Below are 17,457 nucleotides of genomic sequence, written 5' to 3'. Positions count from 1 at the left end.
TGCAGTTGGGATTATGGAACATTAATGCTTTCCAGCAAGTCTTGTTCCCCCTTCCATTTCATATGCACTAGACATCTATGCCATGCTATGCATTATGCTATGCCATGTGTTATGCTATGCAAAACCTAGATGTCTATGCTATGCTATGCGTTACCTAATCTTCATCATTAAATCATCAATACAGAGTAGAACATTATTCTTAAATACCTTTAGAAAAACTAGAATCCCAGCGCTGAGTTGGTAAAGAACAAGAAACAGAAGATAGGATACCTGTTCATATAAGTGGATGAATGGAAGGTCCCCCTCTCTGGATAGTAGATTGCTGACCAAAAGAAAAGCCACCGGAGTTAAAGAAAGAGGAATGTTCTGTATTCCAGACATACATCAACCATTAACTTAAAACCAAAATGAACGCAGTGAAATTTTGCTACACTTTTGTAGATTTTCTTCCCCCTCTCATCAAATGTTAACCTTCTACTGGAGATGTATTGATTTACAAAAATAATCCATTTTCCCCTTATTCCCTTTTGGTTAATAAATGTTTAAAATGCAAAATGTGACTCCTCTTCCCCATTTAAAATTAGGGAAATCATCTAAGGCCTGGGATCCTATTGGTGGGTTACACAAGTGGCCACACTTTTTCTGGATTTGCAGAAATATGGAAAGGGAAGGGAACGGAGGCAGTGGCTGGAATCCTGTTGGTGATACATTCATTCATTCATTCTTTTTCATTCATTCAGAGTTTTTATGCTCCGCTCTTCTTCCAGAGCAACTTCCAAATTGTTAATCACACAGTTCCCTGCTCTCAGGCTTACAATCTAAAAAAGACACGGAACAAAAGGAGAAAGGAATGGCAGTGGCGAAAAGGGTTCAAGTCCAGCAGTTCTTCTCTCCCTCTGAGTCCAGGGCCAATGCAGATGAATGCAAGGAGGGTCTTTCTTCTGTCTTTGGTGGAGCTTTGACTGCTCCTTCTCTCCCTCTGAGGCCAAGGCATGATAACCACGTTTAAATGTTTGAAGGGATGTCATTTTGAGGATGGAGCAAACTTGCTTTTTGCTGCTCCAGAGAATAGGACACAGAACAATGGATGCAAGCTCCAGGAAAAGAGATTCCAGCTCAACATGAGAAAGAAGTTCCCGACACTAAGAGCTGTTGGCAATGGAACACACTCCTTCCTCAAAGAAATCCCCAGTTACATAAGAGCATACCTTTGGGAGCATTACAGAAGGAGGTGCTGCATACAATATTATTCCTGAAGTTGTGCAACAGCAAGCAGGAGGCTCTATGGTGCAGCTTCACCTTTCCCAATAGTTTAATTGTAGCTGTATGGAGTCATAGAGCTGGAAGAGACCCCAAGGGCCATCCAGCCCATCCCTTGCCATACACAATCAAAGCACCACAAAAGAATACACAGTCAAAGCACTTCCGACAGAGAATCTGAAGAAGACTCCACCAGTGTAGTATGTTTACATCCAATGCAACGTGTTCCATTGCCCAAAAGCTTAAGAGTAAGTTGTGAAGAAGTTCTTCCTAACATTTTGGTGGAATCTCTTCCTCTGTATCTTGAATCCATTGTGCCATGTCCTAGTCTCTGGAAAAGCAGAAAACAAGCTTGCTCCATCATCGATATGACATCCCTTCAAATATTTAAACATGGCCATCATGTCACAACTTAACCTTCCTTTCTCTAAGCTAAACATACTCAGTTCCCTCATAGGGGACGGTTTCCAAACCATTCACTATTTTTGTCACCCACCTCTGGACACCCTACATCCAGACTGAATTGTAGGGCCCAGAATTGGACACAATATCCAGGCGAGATCTGACCAAAGCAGAACAGAGTGATACTCTTACTTCTCTTGATCTGGACATCATACTCATATTGAGGCAGCCTAGGATTGCATTGGCCTTCTTAGTTGCCACATCTCATTGCTGACTCATGTTCAGCCTGTGGTGCACTAAGACTCCCAGATCCCTTTCGCATGTACTGCCATCAAGCAGCTGTGTGTCCCCATCTTGATACTTGTTAATGCATAATTTGTATCTTAGTCAATTATTGTGGCAACCTTGCTGGTTAATCAATACAGTTTGGACTGATTTGACTTGGGTGGTGCTAGAGTGTACAGAACACTGAACAAGGGGGCAAGTGGCATGAACGTACCTCGACGTGATGCGCGTTTGAGCTCATCCTCTTGTGTGGTTATCCATTTTTAAGACGCAAACTGGAATAAGGCTGTAGCTTGGGCCCCTTATGCAAATTAATTTATGTCCTCCCCCTTTGAACCCAACAGCCTCCCTGTCATTATATCAGTTTGTCCTTATAAGATGCTGTTATTATTAAGAGGGTTTGGTATAGTCTACTGTCTAAAGTTCAAGACAGATTGCTTATTCATTGGTGGATGTTACCTTATCTGATCTTGTAAGGATATAAGAAGACTCACACTGGATTAGACCAAAGCCCAGTTTTCAACAGTGGTTACCTAAACGCACAAGTAGGGCATGATAGCCAGTTCTTCCTGAGCAATTGGTATTCTAATATTAATCATTCTAGTATTAATATTAATACTAGGCCAAGGGAGGGAATCATGCAGCCTTTTCAGATTCCATTGGATTACAAGTTCCAGCATTCTTCCAGATTGGTTATGCTGCATAGGTTTGTTGGGGGTGGTTGTCTAACAACATCTGGAGGGCCGCAGGTCTCCCACCTCTTTGCTAGACATATAAAGACCTGAGGAAATTACTGTATATACTCCAGTGTAAGTCTAGAAACTTGAGTCGAAAAACTGACCCCAAAAATCTGAGTCGATTTATCCACAGGTCAATGTAAACACTGAACTTTAACTCTTATAAAAGAATGAACTGAAGCGTAAATTCTGTCCTGGAAGCATCGACCTTCCTCTCTTTTCTCATCCAACCAGCCTTTAGTCTGGTCACAAAATGTTATGCCTGCTGGAATCTTGTAAATTCATTGGCATTGTTTTCCTTGCTCCATCCTTTAAATTAGTGGTTACCAACCTTCCTAAAGCCACGACCCTTTAATACAGTTCCTCATGTTGTGGTGACCCAAACCCATGAAATTATTTTTGTTGCTACTTCATAACTGTAATTAAATAGGTGTTTTCCAATGGTCTTAGGCGACCCCCATGAAAGGGTCATTCGACCCCCAAAGGGGTCCCGACCCACAGGTTGGGAACCACTGCTTTAGATCCTGTTACATGCCCCTATACCTTACCCTTGACTTACCCAAAGATCATATAAAAATCCATGCTTTTGGTCCCAAAGCCTGCCCTCGACTTATACATGAGGTCAACGTATAGCTGAATATACACAGTATATTTGTGGACTAAATTCCCAGAACTCCCCGACCAACATAGCCAGGCTAGCTGATGAATTCTGGAGGATGTAGTCCAAAATATAACTTTTCATGCTCTGGGTGCATACTGTTAGATGGACCCCCAGTGTTTGCTGTTTCTGGGGTCAACTAAATAACTGTTTGCATGTAGAGAGATGTTGTAGCACCTTTGAGATTAACCGAAAGAAAGAAGTGAATTGGCAATTTCTTCCTTTCAGTTAGTCTCAGAGGTGCTAGACAATCTCTCAACATACTGATTCCACAGACTAACATGGCTATTTCTTTAACTATTGATTTATTGCTGTAATCCGCTTTGTTTCCTTTGAGAAAAAGCAGAATATAAATAAAAAATTCCCTCCAGAGAGCGAATAATAATAATAATAATAATAATTATTATTATTATTTGCCCAGGCATTTTCCTGATTGTTAGTCTGGGGAACCAGACCATAACCATTGAGTTATAGCCTCCAACACACAACGCAGAGCCTCCCCAGCAGGTAACTGTCCAGCCTCTTTTTGAAGATGCCCAGAGAAAGGGACCCCAGCACCCCCAAGGCATTTTGTTCCATTGCTGATATTCAATTGAAATCTACCTGCCTGTGACTTAAAACCGTTAGACCTGGTCCTATCCTTTGGAGCAGCCAAGATCAAGTCTGTCCCTTCCTCTCTGTGACAGCCCTTTATGTCACCCTTCAGTCTTCTCTTCACCATCCTGAACATGCCCAGCTCCTTCAACCTTTCCTCATATGTTTTGTTCACCATACCTCTTATTTTTGTTGCCCTTCCCTGAACCTGCTCCGTCCAACTTGTCCATATCTTTCTTAAAACGAGGCACCCAGAATTGAACGCAGTACTCCAGATGAGGGCTGACCAGTGCAGAAATATAGTGGGACTATTACTTTTTTTGACTTGGAAACTATAGTTCTATTTATGCAGCTAAAACAACATTTATCGTCTTTGCCGCAGTATCATACTGCTGGATCCTGTTTAACTTATGACCATCAAGATCCTTTTTGCGTGTAGCACTGCTGAGCCACGAATCCTTCATCTTATACTTGTACATTTGGCTTTTGTGCCCTTAATGTAGAATTTTGCATTTGTCTCTGTTGAATTTCATTCCGTTCAGTTCCATCCGATTTTCTAATTTATTAAAGTCCTTTTGAATCCTGCTCCTATCTTCCAGTGTGTAGCTTCCCCTCCCAGTTTTGTATTATCTGCAAACTTGGTAAGTGTTCCCTCTAAATCATCATCGAAGTCATTGGTAAAAATATCAAAGCGTGTCAGACCCAGAACAGAACCCATTTGAGACTTCCTTCCAGTTTGAAGCACAGCCATTAATGACCATTTTTTGAACATAGCTTTCCAATAAATTATAGATCCATCTGATGGTATTTCTATATATTCCACATTTAATCAGTTTGCTAATCAAAATATCACGGGGGACTTCATCACATACCTTTTCTGAAATTCAGATAATGTCCACATTATTCCCACCATTTACTAAACTAGTGACCCAGTTTTTTAAAAAAGATTTAAGTTTAGTTTGGCACAATTTGTTCTTGACAAATTATATATTATGGAGAATTGTCATTAGAGTGAAAGAAAGAGAGAGAGAGAGAGAGAGAGAGAGAGAGAGAGAGTAGTGATATGTGAGAGTTTAGGAAGAGCTGGAGTCTGATACAAATTATAACTCCATTTAAAATTTGTGATCATAAAGCAACATTTTGTTGAAGGAACTGATATTTGTTGTTAACTTTTGCCTATGTTGTTAACTTAGGGTCTGCACAGATATGAAATGCCAACCTGTGGGTGGAGTCACGATGTAGCCTCTGCATGCTCCATGCCATGACCCCACCCCTATGGTGCCATTTTGGCACATGCCCATTTACATGGTGCGTGCCATGATGATGCCACTGTGCTGCAGCGCCCAAACGGTACAGCGCTTATGACGCCGCTTCCAGGGAGCCGCTTGGGGCGGCTTCCTTTTGCTCCCTCCAGAGAGCGAATCGGTTCTGCTGCTTGCGGCTGCTGTGGCACTGATCCGGGGTAAACAGATGCTGCCCATCTGTATAGCCCCTCAGTCTTTTAACCATGCTCAAACAAGAATCCCGAAGAGCACACAAGGTTGTCCATATTATGAGGCGCCTTTAGACCCCGATATCATAAGAGAACTAAAGTGAGTGCGCATAGTTACATTCTGAGTTACCTGGAAGAGGAATAGTGTCACAGACTCCAAGAGTCTTGCCTTATAGATTTGCAAATGAACAAACCAGATTGTAATATATTCCAAAGATCATACTTTTGAGCATACAGATTAAAAGCACAGAGCGTGTTTTTCACATGAAAACGTGGAAATAACGTGGGGGAATAAATTTTGTCAAACAAAAAGAATTGCTAGGGATTTTTAACAGGACCTCTGACCGCTTGTTGCAGATATAAGTATCAAATGTTTCATGCTTCTTCCCAATCTGGTAGATTTTTTATATCAGGCTTGTGATCTTGGGTGTTATGTGTCCTGATAGACAATCCAAATTTTGCACTGAGCACTTTGGCTGTTTGAATTAATCACACCGATCCTGTGGGCATGAACTTGGTCCTGTTGAAATAACTACGCTGGCATCTTTAGTTGCATCAGAAGCTGAACCTGATTTAAGATGGTGCTACACAGATTGTATAGCTATGGAGAGATCTATAAAGCCATCGAAACTAATGCTGCAGCATCATCATCAGTCACATTGGTCTTTCATAATCTTGGTCTTTCAGACCCCCGTAGTGGTTTTGACAGTTGTGCCCATGTGTCTGATGGTCCACATTTTAACTGCAAAAGAGGCCATCCCAGCACTAGTGGGCCTTGAATAAATGTCCACAGAATTCAGAAAGCTGCGCATGTTAAACTCGCCCCCATTCTTTGTTCCTCAGTTCATTCCGTTTGATTTTCCCTGTGATTGTCTTTGGCAGCTGCTGAACAAACTCCATCTAGCAAAGAGACAAACAAAACAAGGGAGGGTGATGTTTCCTTCTCTTTTCTGCATGGTTATTCTTTGGCATTGTGAAACTTAGGAGGAGGCATGACTATCCAGAAGTACTGTATGATGAATAATGAGAGCCAGCATGGTACATATAGGAAAGAAAAATGGCCTCCAGAGTTGTCAAAGTTGCTTACTCCTACATCACTACAACCCACTCTTTTCAGTGTCTAGCTGATTTCATTCCCTTCCTTAAGATCATCCAAAACATTTTGTTCATGGGAGATAACAGTAAGGGCTAACTGACTTTTGAGGCCTGATACTATTTCCCCATAGGAATTTTCACAATGATTTGAGTTCATTTCCCCCCCTAAAAATACATTATGGTTGACGTATGTAATATATTGATCTTTTCTAAGGGCTTTGGAGGTTGGAGGTATAACATTATATAGCTTACATAAATGAACAAATAAGGTTCCAGTTAACAATGCCACTTCTGTCAATCTCTTTATCCTCTGGCAGTACTTGCCTTCCTTGGGTATTTGTATGGAGCTGTCACTTTCTTGACGTGTTCCTGCAGTTCGTGAATTAATTTCTCCTTATCTTGAGACATATAGCCAGGAGACAAGACCACAAACGCTTTCACCACCTAAAAGTTGGAGTTGGGACAATAAGCAGAGACATCCTCTACATGAACAAAACAACTCCATTTTGCATGCTTCCTGTTGCCAATCTAACCTTGGTTCAATGGTTCTGCTCTAATTGGAACTAGCACTATAATTCAGGCCAGTGGTGAGAACTGTATATCCCTTCCAAGGTTTCACACTCTAGTTCCCAGCCTTCCTCAGCATTGGTTCTGCTGGTTAGGGTTGCTGGGAGTAGTAGTCAACAACATCTGGAGGGCTGCATGATTCCCACTTGAATTAGGCTTTTAAAAAAAGGTAAAAGGAGGTTAATGTTTTATTGACAGTAGCTGGAATTTAGTAAGGGATGTATCTCTTTTTAAGGGGAATTGAATTGAGAAGTTTTGCAATGTTTGTACTCAGCAAGGGGCTGCTGTGATGTTACTGTCTAGGAGAAGCAGAGAATTGACCATCATGCATTGGGACTGATGCATAATAGGACTGATGAGTATTGGAAAAGTAACTAGGGAGTGCCAACATGCATTGGGGCATCTTGCCAATGTCTCGTTACACATGGCAGAATGGGGTTGGACTGGATGACCCTTGTGGTCTCTTCCAACTCTATTAGTCTATGATTCTATGGTCTTCACAATTCACTAACAGGGTATGTAAGTGCTCCTCTGCTATATAAGTATACACAAAGTAACGTAACACAGACTGCGACAGAGAATACCAGCCATCGTTTGTATCCCATCTTTTTTCCAGTGAGCCCAATGTAGTGCACACAATACTCTGCTTTTATCCTTACAACAAGTTTTATGGTTGAGTGAACATTTGAACTTAGGTCTCTGGCATCCCAACTCTCTGCTTCACATGGTTAGTATTATAATGATCAGGAATGATAATAGAGTATATTCACCTCTCCTCTGAGTGGGTCTGGGCTGCTGATAGCTGCAGCTTCTGCTACTGCTGGGTGCTCTAGAAGTGCACTTTCTACTTCAAATGGTCCAATACGATACCTAAGACAGAAACCAAAAATTATTAGCTTGGCAGATAGTTGTTAGTCAGGGAGGGAAAAGGTCCAGTGTATAAACATCTCTGGGAAATGTATGCTCTCCTATACATTTTGTTGGACAATAACTCAGCACAATAACCCTATGCAAAGGAGCTTGCAGCACCTTTGAGGCTACCTGAAAGACAGAGGTTGGTAGGCATGAGTCTACTTCCTCAGGTGCATTTGTCCTTCACTATTGTTTAAGCTGGCTGGGGCTAATGGGAGCTGCAGTTCAATGTCATTGACTGGCAGAGGTTCCCCAAGATTTCAAATCAGGGTCTTTTTTCAGGATTGTATAGAGATTGAGGTCCAAGATGTATGGTATAAATGATTATAAGAGGGAAAGGAAGGGAGAGAGAGAGGGAGGGAGGAAAGAAAAGGAACCAACCCTGAAGAATTGATGATATCATCCGCTCTCCCAACAAACCAAAAGTATCCTTCTTTATCCATCACTCCTCTGTCCCCTGTAATGTGAAAACCTCCTCGTACTGTTGCAGCTGTTTTATCAGGATTGTCCTACAGAGAATATTTCAGAAAGGTGGAATAAGTCACAGGTAAGAGGTGATATGAGAGCCCTATTTAAATATTTGAAGGGATGTCATATTGAGGAGGGAGCAAGCTTGTTTTCTGCTGCTCCAGAGAACAGGACCCGGAACAATGGATTCAAGCTACAGGAAAAGAGACTCCACTTCGACATTAGGAGGAATGTCCTGAGTAAGGGCTGTTTGACGGTGGAAAAAACTCCCTCGGAGTATAGTGGAGTCTCCTTCCTTGGAGGTCTTTAAACAGAGGCTGGATGGCCATCTGTCAGGAATGCTTTGATTGAGAGTTCCTGCATAGCAGAATGGGGTTGGACTGGATGGCCCTTGTGGTCTCTTCTAGCTCTATGATTCTATAGGTATAAACACAGGTATAATCACATAGAGACCCAACACGGTTTAGTGGTTTGAACATTGGACTACATCTCTGGAGACCCTGTTACAAATCCCCACTTGACCATGGCATCCCACTGGGTGACCTTGGGAACATCATGCTCTCTCAACCTTAGGAAAAGGCAAAGGCAAACTCCTTCTGAACAAATCTTGCCAAGAAAGCCCCATGATAAGATCACTTTAGGGTCAAGTCCGAAATGACTTGAAGGCACACGGCAACAACAATAACCAATTGTGTGCTCCATTGGGTTAATAGGGTATGCTGCTGGTAGGCTCAAGAAATGAACCAGGAGAGGGACTGACTGAATTTTGCAAGGCCAACACCTTTATTCCAGACCTTTTCAGGATCTCCCTGATTACTATTTAGGGTCGGGATTGAACAGAGTACTCAAAACCTGTGTCTTTTATAAGCATTAAAAAAACATGGCATGAGATTAGCAATTTTTTTAATTGATTATTGTTGTTTGGGCTCTGATGGAATTCCCAAGGGAAACCCCTGTAGACACATCCATCCTGCTTAAGTCTAGTGTCTTTGTATACCCTGTAAAAATCCCCAAATTTATTGAGAAGTAAAAGCATATTTCTTACTATATAGCGAGAGAAGAGACCCAGTGGTCTTTCTGGCTTCACTTTAATAGCTATTTCTCCTTCTTTCCCAGGAGGCAGAATATTTGTTTCTTCATCTACAATCTGGAAGAAGAGAACATAAGAATGCATGAACATGAGAGCCCTGTTAGATCAGACCAAAGGACTATATAGTCCAGCATTCTGTGGCTGGACAGTGGTTGACCACATGCCTATGGCAAGTCTGCAATTGGGTTATGAAGACAATAGGATTATCCCCAGCATATTGCCTCTGATACTTGGATAACATGAGTACTGATGAGCTTTTCTTTCATGAAATACATTATTCCATTGTGGTCATTACAGCAGGTATAATTTAAAAACCAATGGAAGCCAGCTATTTATGTTCACTCACCTGAACATCATATGGCGCACATGCCTTTCCCATCGAACCTGGTTTAATCTTCATCCCTCTGCGAACCACACAGATCATGCCCTGTTCATAAGAAGAGCATTATTTTGAAATTGAAAATATAAAGAGACATGTGAGTTCCACTGCTTTCAATAGGACCAATCGCCAGGTAAGTGTGCATAGGATTTTAGCTTTAAATTTGTTGTCTTGCCAGAGACCAATGCCTCTTCCCCATTTACAACAAACCATTGTTGATGACTCTATCCAATGTGTCCAATTGTTTAACAAAACTTAGCTCTGAAGGAAGGCAATAGCTGATGCATAAGTGTGTCACAGTGGACTTCATCTTAGGTTAAACAGTTCAAACTGTTGGAAGGGAATACCTTTCCAGCAGTCTGAAAAAGAGTCAAGAACTCCGAAATGGGAGCAAAGAGCAATCAGGATTAGAAGACCAAACAGGATGGATCAAAGAACAAAACAGGAACCAGGCGAAAGAGCAAACCCAGCAAAACATTGCACTGCACAGTTCAAATAGGCCTTTTGTTACTCCAAGAAGGCTCAGCTACAAAAGGATGTCCATTGGAGTGGCCAATGGCCGACCTGAGAGGATGGGTGTCCCAAAGCCAAATTTGGAAGGCTCTACTCCAAGAGGTGCACCTGTTGGCTCACTTTATGCTATTTTGATCTTAACATTTAAATACATCAGAAGGGTAGCAGAATAAAATGCCTATTTTAAGGGAAGTTGCATGCAAAAACATTTTATGGAGAAATACATATTTTATGGGAGAAATGCATGCAGTTTAAATGCCGATTTTTTAAAAGAAAATACAACGAACTGAACGGAGCAAAATAAAACCTAATAAGAACCTACTGTTTCTGTCTGCCCATATGCTTCGTAGATGTCTAGTCCTGTCTTCTTCTTCCATTTCTCCATCACTTCAGGGTTGAGCGGTTCCCCTGCACTTATACAGTGCCGCAGACTCATGAATTTATAGCTAAAGATAGGTGAGAAGCTTATTTAGGGTTTATTTTTTGGACAAGTATTTGCTGAAATGTGCAAATTCATTCATATCTGGAATGAGAGGAAATGGTATTTTGTAAAAAAATCAACAATGGAAGCAATTACTGATAGATTTGTCATTCCAGGATTTGCTCAATTTTTAAAAATCTGAGTTTGGATCGCTATACATATAAACCATGTTTTCCCACTGTGACCCTCAATGTTTCTCAGCCTCAATCTCCATTGGTAATATCCTATGAAATTGCTTGAACTGCATAGCCTAACAATAGCAGCCACAACATCCCTGAGATGTGTTGTTTCCAGGGTTCCTAACATCTTTACAGAAGATGTTAAACCAGTGAACCTTTTGCAGACCAAGTGCCCAAACTGCAACCCAAACCCTACTTATTTATTGCAAAGTGCCACATCCCTCTGGCTTTCTAGTAATGAACTGTGCCAAACTCTGTGCTGGGGTGACCGTATGCGTGCCCACGGAGAAGGCTCTGAGTGTCAATTCTGGCACGTGTGCCATAGGTTTGCCACCACATTGCATTTCCTAGGCTTCCTGAACACTGCCATATCAATGGTGAAGACACCACTGAGAGTGAAGGCCTCTTTCCTTGCCACTGGGAGGAGTTCCTCTCTTGCAACCTTAGCTTAAGAAGACCTCTTGGGACGTTTGTCCAGGATTGGAATCAAGGTTTAGAAATGACCAGGGTTTGTGTTTTGAACTGGGGAGTTATCATCTTCAACAACATTATTGACACTGGGAGTGGTACGTCAGTTAATACTCATTGAAAGGGTCATTCTTCCAAAACGTCTTCCCAAGATACCTGCTCAGATCGTTCTGCACCAACATGCGGAACAAGGTTGGCGCACCCAGGATGGTGGTGATGGGAAATCGGGAGAGAGTCTAGGATGTTAAAACAAATAAATAAATGTGAGCAAAGCTTGTGCATAAACTTGGTCAACCGAGCTTTAGAGAATCTTGTTACTTCCTCCTACAAACAGACCGACTGGGTGGCGAAGGGGAACGTTTACTTAACTATATCTGGACAAATGTCTTTTCTATTCACTCTCAAATAACTCTGTTACATCAGGGAAGCATCTTTATAGCATATTTAGCATCCCTAGTAATCTGGGACTGTCAATTTTGTGCCAGGAAACCAGCATCTCAGTAGGAAAGATGTATCTCATTATTGCAGAATTGTGTGTGTGGTTTGAGAAAGTGGATAGAGAGAAGCTTTATCCCAGGGCCATCCTCTTAAACTGAATGGTGGCAAATTCAGGACAGATAAAAAGAAAATTCAGGGAGGTTATGATTATCAGTGGCTGCTGCTCAGGATGGATATATATATATAGCCTCTAGTATCGGAGGGAGTATGAGAACCAATATGGTGTAATGGTTTGAGCACTGGACAAGAACTCTGGAGACCAGGGGTCGAATCCGAAGTTGCCCATGTAAACCCATTGGGTGACCTTGGGCAAGCCACACTCTCTCAGCCTCAGAGGATGGCAATGGCCAACCCTCTCTGAAGAAACTGGCCAAGAATAGGGTCTCCTTAGGGTGTCATAAGTCAGAGAAGGCCAACAACAACAACAATCAGGGAATATGCCTTTGTATAGCATTTGTTGGGGTTCATGAAGTTGTGGGTACAGTCACACTCCTGTCCTACTAGTGGGCTTCATATAGGTATCCTGTGCAATAGAATACTGGATTGGACAGGGCTGTCAAAGGCAAAAGGCAAAATGGCACCTATTTCATCTGCAAAAGCTCATTGAACTGGAATCCTAGTTTGTTGACAGGACAGTATGGAGCCAAGGCAGTGAAAGCAGAATCATAGCATTATAACTATGGGTTGTGAATGGGCCATTAGTCTACACTGACAAATTATCTGAGTTGGTATAAGATAATGTCCTCTGATGTACTTTTAGGATTTGTCTGATCTTTTAAACATGATTGCAGTCCTTAAAATGTTCACTTTTGCTTTAAAGTCAGTATCATATGTGGAAATTTATTCGATTCTAACCCAAACATTTAGGCCAGTGGTTCCCAACCTGTGGGTCGGGACCCCTTTGGGGGTTAAATGACCCTTTCATGGGGGTCGCCTAAGAACATTGGAAAACATCTATTTAATTACAGTTATGAAGTAGCAACAAAAATAATTTCATGGGTTTGGGTCACCACAACATGAGGAAGTGTATTAAAGGGTTGCGGCATTAGGAAGGTTGGGAACCACTGATTTAGGCGATAACTAAACAAAATAACTAAATAAGGTAGTTACCTTCCACCCTCCCCATTTAATTTAATCCCAGCTATTTACTAGCTGCCATTTACTAGCTGGTAAGATAAATAGGAAAGAACACAAAAAGAGACAGACTAATTTGTTGATAAGAATGGTCATCTTACATTTAGGATGGTTGTTGATTCTACTTGTGGCAGATTATGTACAAAGACACAGGATCCCAAAACCCATGGATCAAAAACAGCGCCCAGGCTATTCAACACCCAGCCGGTGTCTGCAGTGCACCACATGATGTCCAAAGGAGTCAAATCCAGCCAGCATCTGATAAACAGTGGAAAGAAAACTGAAAGGCAATTCGGCGGTGGAACAAAGGCTCACCAAAACGCATACCCAGTGGCACTGAATTTGAAGAGCCATGCCCAATGAATTCACAATCAGGACATCCTGCTATTAGAATTCAGTAGCTATATACTCAGTGGGATTATAGCTGACAAGTCAATGGTTGGCAAATTCTAATCAGTATTACAGGTTATACTCATCATGTTGATGTGTCACGTTGGCAACAAGTTATTAAGGCAATAATATTCTCCATAAGACCCTGTGATTTGCCTCCCTTAGACTGAATTCACAACAATAGTGTCCGACACTTAGAATTCCTTGAAACACTGACACATTTCATTTGGTTTTCTGCGATTGGTACCTTTGGTTGACGATTGGTCTGAAACCCATGCTCCCCTGAGAAAGCTCTGCCATCTTAGGAGCCCCTGTGGTTCCACTGGTGAAGTAAACTATCATTGGATCTTGAATCTTTGTTTGGACATTGATGTAGTCAGCTGGTGCCTCCCTATGTGGAAAAGAACACCATAGTGGTTAAGGTAGTCACTACAAGATTACTAAAGAGATGAGACTCAAACCATGTGAATTGTAACAGTTTATCACACAGGGGAAAATTGGAAGTATAAACGGTGATTAACCTGTGATTAACCCGCAATTGCATGAATGGTTTTCACACAACATCATGTGGTAAAGTGCCATTATCCCATGTTTGTGTGCGTATGTGTATGTGTGTGGATGCATTGCCTGTGTTGAAGTAAGATTCAGTATTTCTACTCCAGTTAGCTTCTGTATATGAAACTGGGTGGTTGAAATATCTTGTCATTTTGTCTCAAGCAAGGGAATGTTTTGAGACAGCTCTGGAGATATGCAAGGAAGGCCACTCACTTGAGCAGTTCGTTGAAGTTCAGCCAACCTGCTCTTTTGCCTTCAGAGGTTACCATCAGCTTGGCTTTCAGATCCTGATTCTCAGCTGTTACAGAATCCACTGCAGGCGCCAAAGCGTCCGTGGTAATGATGCATTTGGCCTTGGAAACCTGGAATCTGTACTGGATGTCTTTTGCTGTCAATTGGGTTGTTCCAGGGATGATGGTGATTCCTACAAGAGCAATGACAATATGGTGATGCACTATATTGTGACGCACTCTTGGGAGATCTAGCCAGCCATTTACTGTTGATCATTCCTTTCTCTTGGTTCTTGAACAAATGAAGAGACAGGCTAGACAATGAACATTTTCATGGTTTTAGCTCAGAGTTTGGCTATGTTAGTTTTTAGAATAGAACAGAATCATAGAGTTGGAAAAGAGTTCAAGGGCCATCCAGTCCAACTCCATCTGCCATGCAGGAACTCTCAATCAAAGCATCCCTGACAGATGCCCATCCAGCCTCTGTTTAAAGACCTCTAAGGACTATGGCTCCCAGAATCTCCAGCCAACATGGCATTCTGGGAGTCGTGATCAAACTAGTGGGTCGGGTCAAGAGCTGCCTTGACTTTAGCTCTTCCCTAATCAAATTTTCTTCTGATTTTCACATTATTTTTTATTGACCTGTCCTTATGCAAGCCACAGTCACCAGCCACCATTCTGGGATCCGGGGCAGAATGGCCAGGATCCTGTCTCCCTTATGTAGGCCACATTGGTCTGAGAGTATATTGGCCACTTTCCTGGATAAGAGTCCCAGCTCTTCAAAGCTCCACCTCACTTCGCCGCCTCTTCCATTTATCCACCAAAGGGCTGGGTTGGAAGGCCTCCTCCCATCCTAAAAAACAAAGGGGGGAAAAGGAAGGGAAACATGGTTTGCATTGTCTCTAGAGCCAGTAGAGAGGAAAACTCCTTATACTGAGTCCAGCTAGTTGTCCACCCAGCTCAGTACTGTCTACTTTAATTGGCAGAGTTTTGTCTACTATATAACAAAATTATCAGATAACAGATTAAGTCCTAGACTGCAGGGTTTATAAAGAGTTCTAAATAATCAATCATTCAAGCTTGACAACCTTTGGAGAGAAACCTTGGAAGGATCTGAAGTCCATAAGTATCAAGCCAAACCCCAGTTTATAACAAGGACCCACTGTATTTTTTAAAACCATTACTGCCTTCCAGAAAGAAAGGCAAGATCGTATGTAGACAGAAGGAATGTGATCTTACCTTTTCGAGTTGTGACCATTTGTCCAGTACGTCATTTGCAAAGTTAAAATACTCGGGGACTGGCTGCTTTCCTTGGCTAACAGCTTCATACTGTGCAAAAATGGGAGAACTAAGAAACCTGGGATGTCCGTAAAATGGCTGATGAGGCCTTGTAAGTATCCAGCAGGATTTAAAAAGAGGAGATTTCAGTAAAGATTTCATGGTAGAAAAATGAGATCTTGCAACAACATTGGTAAATTTAGGCCTTTGGGATCTCGGTCTGCAAGAAAAGCATGGTAGACGCACCAATGATTAGAATGATAGAAATCCTACTACTGCTAATACTAGTATGACTGATACAGAGATTTAAGAGTGTTCAAAGGTCTAAACATCTTGCTGTAATTCTAAGAATAACTTTTTAAGTTAGGCTAGTATTATTATTCCCTATGAAATCAAGGGGCCAGTCATCTATAGGGAGGGGGAGACATTGGTTTGAAGTACAAATTTAGCAAAATCATACTTTTAAAATTTAAATATAATGCATTTAAATCTGAAATGACATTCTTGGGGGAAGATAAACATACAAGAATGCATGCCTATGAAAAGCGATGCACAAAAATGCACAAAAATCAAGGAAACAAACAAAAAATTGTGTATATTGGACCCAACGACACTTTGGAAAATGGAAGAATTATCTGAAACAAACAGGTTTGAGAAAAACAGGCCTAAGAATGATAAAAAATGTACAAAAGTATTTTTAAATGTGTGCCTGAAAATACAAACAGTCGAACGTAGAAATGGAACAGAATGAATTTAACAGGGGGGGGGGGATGTGAATCGGAGTGAAGTGAAGCTTGGCATGTTTGTCAATGGTTAGTGAGGCATGGTGTTCGAACCGAAAAATAAGGTGTCCTCCCCTGTTATATGAGGCCACTATCCACAGCCACCAAACTTTAAGAATCAAGGCTAGTACAGTTTGCCATAAAAGCACGAAACACAAACTAGAAAAATGCAAGGAGCCGATAACCCAAGCACAAGATCCCACTTCCAAACAATACACGAAGCCACACAAAACATGTACGATCTCTTAACCTTTATAAGCGAGGCATTTTTCTTTAATGGAGTGCATTGGTGCAATTTAAATATCTGAAGATTTCTGTCATTTTTCCAACCCAGATAAGAGTAAAAGATTACATGCTGAGCATCCGGGATGCCAACTATGCAGGGCCAACGGGTGTTACTGTGCTTCGGAGGAGACTTGGGAAATCCAGGTTCTAGGCCACACTCACTTATGAGAATCACTGGATGAATCTGAGTCAATCACACTCTCTTAGCCTGACCTACTTGACCTGAATCACAGGGCTGCCATGATGCAAAGAAAGCAGGTGAGAGGAGAGCTGCCTTGAGCGAAATGAGACGAAAGGCAAGATATAAATGTGACCCATACACACACATACAGACATGCTTTGAGTTAACAGGGCAGTCCATAGTTCTTGCTTAAAGACTTGTCTAAGCCAAACAGACACAAAATTCAGATCGAACCTTCTCTCTCTTTCTCACCCGCTTACCCATAGCACCAGGCCATAACTTCGCTGCAGCTGCTATTAACCATAGAGAGGAAGATATATGGGCAGAAAATAGTAGGTTTTCTTTTCTCCATGTATCAATTGCCTTGTTCTCTCTACTTTAAATTCTCATCGCCCAGTTGACACTAACATGCAACAAAGTTTTTCGGGCGATGTGGCCATGTTCTAGGAGAGTTTATTCCTGACGTTTCGCCAGCATCTGTGGCTGGCATCTTCAGAGAATTTCATTTGAATTAGGGACTATGGTTAGGGACTTCAGATTTCTC

General features: G+C 41.7%; 1 protein-coding gene across 1 annotated transcript; it reads right to left on the bottom strand.

Moving 5' to 3' along the window:
* Positions 1 to 5,720: 5,720 nt before the first annotated feature.
* On the bottom strand, positions 5,721 to 15,827 carry LOC149306362 (acyl-coenzyme A synthetase ACSM3, mitochondrial-like). The gene is made up of 13 exons (XM_089539603.1): positions 15,627 to 15,827; positions 15,030 to 15,240; positions 14,371 to 14,581; positions 13,850 to 13,993; positions 13,314 to 13,470; positions 11,737 to 11,816; positions 10,775 to 10,898; positions 9,907 to 9,987; positions 9,516 to 9,617; positions 8,384 to 8,511; positions 7,861 to 7,960; positions 6,848 to 6,967; positions 5,721 to 6,328 (listed from the first exon to the last, which is right to left on the bottom strand). The coding sequence occupies exons 1-13, from the start codon at positions 15,825 to 15,827 to the stop codon at positions 6,242 to 6,244; spliced, it is 1,746 nt and encodes a 581-aa protein (XP_089395729.1). The 3' UTR covers positions 5,721 to 6,241.
* Positions 15,828 to 17,457: the final 1,630 nt, after the last annotated feature.

This window comes from Sceloporus occidentalis, unplaced genomic scaffold (assembly GCF_023333645.1).
Source record: "Sceloporus occidentalis isolate IW3139 unplaced genomic scaffold, rSceOcc1.0.p SCAF_10, whole genome shotgun sequence".
Taxonomy (NCBI): Eukaryota; Metazoa; Chordata; class Lepidosauria; order Squamata; family Phrynosomatidae; genus Sceloporus; species Sceloporus occidentalis.
This window is presented reverse-complemented; position numbering and strand designations above follow the sequence as displayed.